The sequence below is a fragment of the Procambarus clarkii genome, chromosome 21 (assembly GCF_040958095.1).
Source record: "Procambarus clarkii isolate CNS0578487 chromosome 21, FALCON_Pclarkii_2.0, whole genome shotgun sequence".
In the NCBI taxonomy this organism is placed as follows: Eukaryota; Metazoa; Arthropoda; class Malacostraca; order Decapoda; family Cambaridae; genus Procambarus; species Procambarus clarkii.
Window position 1 is genome coordinate 39,987,065 of NC_091170.1, and position 10,592 is coordinate 39,997,656.

General features: G+C 43.4%; 1 protein-coding gene across 1 annotated transcript in view; it reads left to right on the plus strand.

Moving 5' to 3' along the window:
- Positions 1–9,704, plus strand: part of LOC138367297 (mucin-22-like) — a 42,129-nt gene extending 32,425 nt beyond the window's left edge. Inside the window, exons 2-3 of the mRNA XM_069328719.1 lie at positions 7,821–8,296; positions 8,621–9,704. Of these exons, the coding sequence (XP_069184820.1) occupies positions 7,821–8,296; positions 8,621–9,704 (1,560 nt within the window). The remainder of the gene's footprint in view (positions 1–7,820; positions 8,297–8,620) is intronic.
- The last annotated feature ends 888 nt before the right edge of the window (positions 9,705–10,592 follow it).

Genomic DNA, 10,592 nt, shown 5'->3' on the forward strand with positions numbered 1-10,592 from the left:
CGGCTCAGTTCAGTTGTTGGTTCAGAACCTAGCCAGTGGGTAGGTTTTTGGGCCTTGCTTAAAACAATATTCTAAATATTCTTCAATTTATATATATTATTTTTCTAAGTATTTATTCATGCATCTTCCAAGAGCTGCAGGGTAAGTTCCAGTCAGGTGCTGTAGATAGCGTTACCAGAGGGAGGAGGGCGGGATTTTTATATGGATACATTATATTATATGATGTTGAGAACTGTGTCTTGGATATTTACTGAACAAAAGCGAAATATATTTTGTTTTCATAATTTTAGTGGCGAACATTATTATTGTTTTTGCGGACCTTTGCTTATACCGATTTATAAACACAACACTCAAGCACACGCAAACATTATGTTTTATATATATATATATATATATATATATATATATATATATATATATATATATATATATATATATATATATATATATATGTCGTACCTAACAGCCAGAACGCACTTCTCAGCCTACTATGCAGGGCCCGATTTGCCTAATGAGCCAAGTTTTCCTGAATTAATATATTTTCTCAATTTTTTTTCTTATGAAATGATAAAGCTACCCATTTCATTGTGTATGAGGTCAATTTTGTTTTATTGTAGTTAAAATTAACGTAGATATATGACCGAACCTAACCAACCCTACCTAACCTAACCTAACCTATTTTTATAGGTTAGGATGGGTTAGGTAACCGAAAAAGGTAGGTTAGGTTAGGTTAGGTAGGTTAGGTCGTCGAAAAAACATTAATTCATGAAAACTTGGCTTATTAGGCAAATTGGGCCTTGCATAGTAGGCTCAAAAGTGCGTTCTGGCTACTAGGTACGACATATATATATATATATATATATATATATATATATGATACACATATCAACACTCGTGTGTAAGGAAGGGAAGGGGAGGCCAGCATGAGGGTGGACCAACCTGTCCTACAAAGAACGTCGCATGTCGCTCGTATGCGTTAAAAAAGGCCAAAAATTGTCGTACTAGAAAATGGAAGCAGCTCGCGAAAGTGACGTACTGTCCCGTTTTCTGTTTTGGGTTCTCTGGTAGGTTAGGAGAGGACACTTTTTTTAAATTGACCGTTTTCTTGACGTTGGGAAACCTTAGGAGGCCGGGCTGGGAGGAGAGCCATGGACCCGGAACTCGCTGGCCTTGGCTGGGTCTTACTCGATACATGCTAATTGACCTTCTGATAATGTCCATTTATTCCCTGTCTGCTTGCCAAATTTACATACTATTATCGGGACTGCGGCTGTTGGAGGATAGCGCAATTGATTCAGTTATCGCAGTGGGTAAGGGTGCGAAGCACTGTCAAACCCAATGTTGTGTGCGTGTCCAGGGGACGGCTTGGCGTGTCTAGACGTGTCTAGGCATGTCCCACACTGTTGACACGTGGTATTCGCCCCTGTCGTTATCATAACAAAGATCCCTGCTACGTGAAATCTGAAGGATATTAGCACATGCCTGAATTCTACCCCAAAGCTTATCTCTTCAGCGCCGTGATTGATCTAACGAGGGTTTGCGTGGTGTGTTTAGCGTCACACCTGTCCTCACCTGAGTGTCTCTGTCGCACACGTGTTAATGAACTATTCTTAAGTAACAAGGAGGAGACGGCATTGTTGCGCTGGTCCATCACTCGCCACGAAATCTTGGTTTGATCCCGAGATCAGATAGAGATGGCGCGGAGCCATTGGTCCTTGTTGAGGGCTCGCCTCGTCGCTGTGTTTGGCATCACAAGCATATACACACACACACACACACACACACACACACACACACACACACACACACACACACACACACACACACACACACACACACACACACACACACTTACTAGACTAGTCCCAGAACTAAGAGGCATGAGTTATGAGGAAAGGCTGCGGGAAATGCACCTTACGACACTGGAAGACAGAAGAGTAAGGGGGGACATGATCACAACCTACAAAATCCTCAGGGGAATCGACCGGGTAAACAAGGATGAACTATTCAACACTGGTGGGACGCGAACAAGGGGACACAGGTGGAAGCTGAGTACCCAAATGAGCCACAGAGACGTTAGAAAGAACTTTTTCAGTGTCAGAGTAGTTAGTAAATGGAATGCATTAGGAAGTGATGTGGTGGAGGCTGACTCCATACACAGTTTCAAATGTAGATATGATAGAGCCCAATAGGCTCAGGAATCTGTACACCAGTTGATTGACGGTTGAGAGGCGGGACCAAAGAGCCAGAGCTCAACCCCCGCAAGCACAATTAGGTGAGTACAATTAGGTGAGTACACACACACACACACACGCACACACACACACACACACGCACACACACACACGCAATGGGAGGGGTCTGGTAGCTGAGCGGACAGCGCTCAGGTCTCGTACTTCCGTGGCCCAGATTCGATTCCCGGAGCAGGTAGAAACAAATGGGCAAAGTTTCTTTCACCCTGATGCTCATGTTAACTAGCAGTAAATAGGTATAGGTACCTGGGAGTTAGACAGCTGTTACGGAGCTACTTCCTCGGTGTGTGTGTGTGGGGGGGGGGAGGGAACATTAGTTAGTAGTTAGTAACAGTCGATTAATTAACAATTGAGAGGCGGGCCGAAAGAGCAGAGCTCAACCCCCGCAAGAACAACTAGGTGAATACATATCCTGGAATATGCAGCTCCAGCCTGGAGTCCATACCTAGTTAAATACAAGACTAAGTTAGAGAAGATTCAGCGGTATGCCACCAGGCTCGTCCCGGAACTGAAAGGTATGAACTACGAGGAAAGGCTAAAGGAGCTGAACCTCACATCCCTGGAAAACAGAAGAGTAAGGGGAGACATGATAACCACCTACAAAATTCTCAGGGGAATTGACAGAGTGGACAAAGACAAACTCTTCAGCACGGGTGGGACACGAACAAGGGGACACAGGTGGAAACTTAGTACCCAGATGAGCCACAGAGACGTTAGAAAGATTTTTTTCAGTGTCAGAGTAGTTAGTAAATGGAATGCCACTAGGAAGTGATGTGGTGGAGGCTGACTCCTATACACAATTTCAAATGTAGATATGATAGAGCCCAGTAGGCTCAGGAATCTGTACACCAGTTGATTGACAGTTGAGAGGCGGGACCAAAGAGACAAAGCTCAGCCCCCGCAAGCACAACTAGATGAGTACACATAATCACGCGCTCACACGCACACACACAAGCTTAGACTGGTTGCACACCTAGCGAACATTAGGTTTGTAAACAACCATCAACATGGGTTCTGGAAAGGAAAATCTTGCCTAACAAATCTTTTGGAATTCTAAGACAAAATAACGAGGATAAGACAGGATAGAGAAGGCTGGGCAGACTGCATATTTCTGGACTGCCAAAAGGCCTTTGATACAGTACCGCACATGAGACTGCTATTCAAACTTGAGAGGCAGGCAGGAGTAAGCGAAAAGGCCCCTAGCATGGTAAGGAACTACCAAACAGGAAGGAGCCAGAGAGTTACGGTAAGGGGGCGAGAAGTCGGACTGGCGTCCAGTAACGAGTGGAGTACCTCAAGGATCGGTGCTGGGACCAATTCTATTTCTAATGAATGTTAATGTTAATGTCATACGTTAATGACATGTTTACAGGAGTAGAATCCTACATGTCGATGTTCGCGGATGATGCGAAGGTGATGAGAAGAGTTGTCACAGATGAGGATTGTAAGATATTCCAAGAGGATCTGAACAGGTTGCAGAGATGGTCAGAGAAATGGCTACTGGAATTCAACACAAACAAATGTAAAGTTATGGAAATGGGATCAGGTGATAGGAGACCAAAGGGACAGTACACAATGAAGGGGGGAACTGCCTACCTGTGACGATTCGAGAAAGAGACCTGGGAGTGGACGTAACACCTAATCTAACTCCTGAGGCACATATAAATAGGATAACGACAGCAGCGTACTCTACACTGGCAAAAGTTAGAACATCATTCAGAAACCTAATGTGAGGAGGCTTTTAGGGCGCTTTACACTGCCTACGTGAGGCATACCGCGCCATCAGAGTCCCCACCTGAAGAAACACATAAGGAAACTGGAAAAGGTTCAGAAGTTTGCGACGAGGCTCGTCCCAGATTTACGAGGGATGGGATATGAAGAGCGCCTGAAGGAACTGAATCTTACGACACTAGAAAAAAGAAGGGAAAAGTGGGATATGATAGGAACGTCTAAAATACTCAGGGGAATTGACAAAGTGGAAATAGGTGAAATGTTCACACGTAATAGTAACAGAACGAGGGGACATGGGTGGAAGCTGGAAACTCAGATGAGTCACAGAGATGCTAGGAAGTTTTCTTTTTGCGTGAGAGTAGTGGAAAAATGGAATGCACTTAAGGAACAGGTTGTGGAAGCAAACTCTATTCATATTTTAAAACTAGATATGATAGGGAAATGAGACAGGAGTCATTGCTGTAAACAACCAATGGTTCGAAAGGCGGGATCCAAGAGTCAATGCTCGATCCTGTAGGCACCAATAGGCGAGTACAAATAGGTGAGTACACAATCACGCCCTCACATAATCACGCGCGCGCGCGCGCGCGCGCACACACACACACACACACACACACACACACACACACACACACACACACACACACACACACACACACACACACACACACATAATCACAGACACACACATATAAGCACGCACACACATAATGGCGCGCGCGCACACACACACACACACACACAAGCATGGACACACATAAGTAAACACACACACACACATAATCACGGACACACACACACACACACACACACACACACACACACACACACACACACACACACACACACACACACACACACGCACACACACACACAGCACGCACACGCAAGCACGCACACACAGGGCATTGGAGGGGCCTTGCGGCTGAGTAAACAGCGCTCGGGGATCGTAGTCCTAAGAACCCGGGCTCGATTCCCCTGCGGAGGCAGAAACAAATAGGCAGAATTTCTTTCACCCTGATGCTTCTGTTCACCTAACAGTAAATAGGTACTTGGGAGTTAGACAGCTGCTACGGGCTGCTTCCTGGGGATGTGTGTGTGTGTTAGAGATAAATATATGTAGTAAACATAATAGCATTAAATAGATGGGTTAGAAAGGCGGGGTCGAATAACTAATAGTGCACTTTTGCAGGCACAAATAGTAAATAAATGTACACATTTGTTGGATAAGACAAAGGTATGGGGAGCCGGTCGGCCGAGCGGACAGCACGCTGTACTTTTGATCCTGTGGTCCTGGGTTCGATCCCGGGCGCCGGGGAGAAACAATGGGCAGAGTTTCTTTCACCCTATGCCCCTGTTACCTAACAGTAAAATAGGTACCTGGGTGTTAGTAACTGTCACGGGCTGCATCCTGGGGGTGAAGGCCTGGTCGAAGACCGGGCCTCGGGGACACTAAAGCCCCGAAATCATCTCAAGATAACCTCAAGATATGATGTCTAAGATTAAATGTTGTCGTCGATGGCATGAAGAGAGCCACGGTGGCCCATGAGGATGTTGTCTGGACGTGGAGTTGAAGTTTTAGACTGCGTTACGGGACATAAACAGGTCCTTGACCTCTACTTTTCGGACCAATTCAATTTCTTTCTTTATTATGCACCCCATACCCATCCCGTGGGCGGTGGTGTAAAGGATTACAGAGGCACATAATCGGTTCAGGAACTGAACCCCCTAGTTCGTTTAGCTAAGCAAATAAAAATTTTTTGACGCTAGTTACAAAATTATTAATGTTATATATACATGTACACATTCTCATACATATATATATATATATATATATATATATATATATATATATATATATATATATATATATATATATATATATATATATATATATACATTACAAACATGTGTAGTATAATAAATCACAATTGGTTTTAGTTAGGAAGCTTTGTTATAAAATATAATGTTCTTGAACGATTCCCCAACTTTTCACCCGCATGATTATGTAAGTTGGTAAGTGTTAATCTCCTTGTTTGACGATCTGTTCCCTTGAGACAGTCAAGTCTCAGCTGCATCTTGGTATAAACTACAAGATGAATAACCCAGCGGGTGTTCTTCCTATTTCTGGGTTTTGTACATACTTCTGTATGTATTTTCTCTCACAGGATGAGTGAAGGTGCCAATAAACCCACCCTCCGGCGAATAACATAAGAACAAAGGTAACTGCAGAAGGCCTATTGGCCCATACTAGGCAGCTCCTATTTATAACCACCCAATCCCACTCATATACATGTCCAACCTACGCTTGAAACAATCGAGCGTAGGAAAACATTTTATTTTTTCTGAAGAAAAATAAAATAATACATGCCTTACATTTATTTGTATAAATGGAAATGAGTAACACTGGCTCCAGATAAGTGTAAAAGGACTGAAATCTTAAGACTTTCTATAAGAAACAAATTTTAGCCTTCAATTTTATTTCGTCATTGTAAGACCCAACTTTGACTATGCAGTAAAATTCTGGCCACTGTACTAGAAAGTGGAAGAAAATAGTATGCCAAAATTCTTGAGTAATTAAGTTACTCCTGGAACATATAAACCTTTACGAACTGAAACTAAGGCTACTTAGTTTTGCTTTAGAAAGGCCTAGAGTGAGGCGGAACTGAATTAAAGTCTACAGGTGGATGAGAGGGTTTAACAAGGTGGGAATATACATAGATTCATCTGAATATCAACTCGTGTCACAAATTTATCGATTCAAATTGAATGAGTTTTGATTTACTAAGGAAATAGGGAAACACAGGCTGGGAAATAGAGTCGCAGCTCTGTGTAACAAATTAACAAGGAACATCATAGAAAGTGTCACTGGAAAGTTTGAGGCATCGGTTAGACAAATATATGAGCAGCAGTAATTGTATAACCCTCAGAGCTGCCTCTCATGGGCCAATGGACCTGCAGATTTCTCGTTTCTTTGTTCTTGAACTCGGTTTCCCAGCGCCAGACGTACCTTTACCCGACGCACGTTTGCCAAATATATATTATAATTATTTCGATTTAATATTATATTTATTATTATAATAGTTATATTAATATATTATTATTACTATTATTATTTTAATTACTATTATTATTATTATTATTATTATTATTATTATTATTTTATTTATTATTATTATTATTATTATTATTATTATTATTATTATTGTACCAACGACAACAACACTAAGAAGCATGTTAAAGGAGTTCCGTGAGAACATGTTCACCATGGGATGAACACGTACGATAATTACTATATATATTCCTTTACACCTCAGTAATAGCGCAAGAAAATGTGCTCGTTCGTGGTATATTTTATGTTCCTGAGAGTCATTAGCATAATAATATCAGTACACAGCAGTACACAGTAGTACACAGCAGTACGCAGTATTTCACAGCAGTACACAGCAGTATGCATCAGTACAGAGCAGTACACAGCAGTATGCATCAGTACAGAGCAGTTCACAGTAGTACACATCAGTACACAGCAATACACAACAGTGCACATCAGTACACAACAGTACACAGAAGTACGCATCAGTCCACAGCAGTACGTAGCAGTACCCTACCGTACCCAGTACACATCAGAACACAGCAGTTAACAGCAGTACGCATCAGTACACGTCAGAACACAACAGTTAACAGCAGTTAACAGTAGTACACAGCAGTACACAGCAGTACACAGCAGTTCTCAGCAGTACACAGCAGTTCTCAGCAGTACACAGCAGTTCACAGTAGTACACAGCAGTACACAGCAGTTAACAGCAGTTAACAGCAGTACGCATTAGTACACGTCAGACCACAGCAGTTAACAGCAGTACACAGCAATTCACAGTAGTACACAGCAGTTCACAGCAGTACACAGCAGTTCACAGCAGTACACAGCAGTTCACAGCAGTACACAGCAATTTACAGCAGTACACAGCAGTTCACAGCAGTACACAGCAGTTCACAGCAATACTCAGCAGTTCACAGCAGTACAAAGCAGTTCACAGTAGTACACAGCAGTTCACAGCAGTACACAGCAGTTCACAGCAGTACAAAGCAGTTCACAGTAGTACACAGCAGTTCACAGCAGTACACAGCAGTTCACAGCAATACTCAGCAGTTCACAGCAGTACAAAGCAGTTCACAGTAGTACACAGCAGTTCACAGCAGTACACAGCAGTTCACAGCAGTACAAAGCAGTTCACAGTAGTACACAGCAGTTCACAGCAGTACACAGCAGTTCACAGCAGTACACAGCAGTACACAGCAGTACACAGCAGTTCACAGTAGTACACAGCAGTTCACAGCAGTACACAGCAGTTCACAGCAGTACAAAGCAGTTCACAGTAGTACACAGCAGTACACAGCAGTTCACAGCAGTACACAGCAGTACACAGCAGTTCACAGCAGTACACAGCAGTACACAGCAGTTCACAGCAGTACACAGCAGTTCACAGCAGTACACAGCAGTACACAGCAGTACACAGTAGTACACAGCAGTTCACAGCAGTACACAGCAGTACACAGCAGTACACAGCAGTTCACAGCAGTACACAGCAGTACACAGCAGTTCACAGCAGTACACAGCAGTACACAGCAGTTCACAGCAGTACACAGCAGTTCACAGCAGTACACAGCAGTACACAGCAGTACACAGCAGTTCACAGCAGTACACAGCAGTTCACAGCAGTACACAGTAGTACACAGCAGTTCACAGCAGTTCACAGCAGTACACAGCAGTACACAGCAGTTCACAGCAGTACACAGCAGTTCACAGCAGTACACAGCAGTTCACAGCAGTACACAGCAGTACACAGTAGTACACAGCAGTTCACAGCAGTACACAGCAGTTCACAGCAGTACACAGCAGTACACAGCAGTTCACAGCAGTACACAGCAGTTCACAGCAGTACACAGCAGTTCACAGCAGTACACAGCAGTTCACAGCAGTACACAGTAGTACACAGCAGTTCACAGCAGTTCACAGCAGTACACAGCAGTACACAGCAGTTCACAGCAGTACACAGCAGTTCACAGCAGTACACAGCAGTTCACAGCAGTACACAGCAGTACACAGTAGTACACAGCAGTTCACAGCAGTACACAGCAGTTCACAGCAGTACACAGCAGTACACAGCAGTTCACAGCAGTACACAGCAGTTCACAGCAGTACACAGTAGTACACAGCAGTTCACAGCAGTACACAGCAGTTCACAGCAGTACACAGCAGTTCACAACAGTTCACAGCAGTACACAGCAGTACACAGCAGTTCACAGCAGTTCACAGCAGTACACAGCAGTTCACAGCAGTACACAGCAGTTCACAGCAGTTCACAGCAGTACACAGCAGTTCACAGCAGTTCACAGCAGTACACAGCAGTTAACAGCAGTACACAGCAGTTCACAGCAGTACTCAGCAGTTCACAGCAGTACACAGCAGTTCACAGCAGTACACAGCAGTACACAGCAGTTCACAGCAGTACACAGCAGTTAACAGCAGTACACAGCAGTACACAGCAGTTCACAGCAGTACACAGCAGTACACAGCAGTACACAGCAGTTCACAGCAGTTCACAGCAGTACACAGCAGTACACAGCAGTTCACAGCAGTACACAGCAGTTCACAGCAGTACACAGCAGTACACAGCAGTTCACAGCAGTTCACAGCAGTTCACAGCAGTCTACTTCTGGTGAGAATGGCCGGCTCTCTTGCGTGACCCGTAAATAATGCTTATTATATTTTATGCAGGTAAAGTAATTTCTTCTATTTTCTTGACTACATCCTCAAGTCCTGACTCGGCGCAATAAAATAATCATGCAACATGTGCGATAAAATCTTCATGAATACGTACAAATAAATTAGCCATGCAACACGTGCAATAAACTTACCATGCAACACGTATAATAAATTGGGGCTTCAACATGCACAGTAAGTCCACATAACATCTTAATCAATAAACCTTGCGAGCAACCTAAATAATAAACCCGGCGGACAACTGACTTGCACAGTAAACACAGGTCATCTGAAACAATAAACTCACTGAGCAGTTCAATAAACTAGCTAAGCAACTTGCACAATCAACCCACCGGGTAACTTGAGCAATAAACTGACCAATAAACTTGAACAATAAGCCCACCGAAGAACTACATCAGTAAACTCACCCAGCAACGATTAGCAGTAAACCCACCGTGCAACTTGACAAACATGACACATGACACAGGCAATAAATCTGTCATTTAACACGTGTCATAATCAAAATAATCAACCACACTCGACCAGCTGCTCCGTGACTGGTTTATTTAGTGTCTTAGGCTCAGCCTTGACACGGCCTCTTTGTGTTAGTCAATGCCACCACATACGTGGCCATTCATTTATACACCGCCGACCAGCATATACATATTGTATTCCGTCCTCCATGGACGGAGTTAAAGGTCTGTTAAACACCGGTCTAACAGGTATATGTTCCAAGATTGGTGTTGAACTTTAAGGGCTTGTCAAACTCTAGAGGGCTAATAAGGCCTCCATATTAGTTCATTAACCAACAGGCAAATACAAGTTCAACCTCGATCATCTGGCTTAAA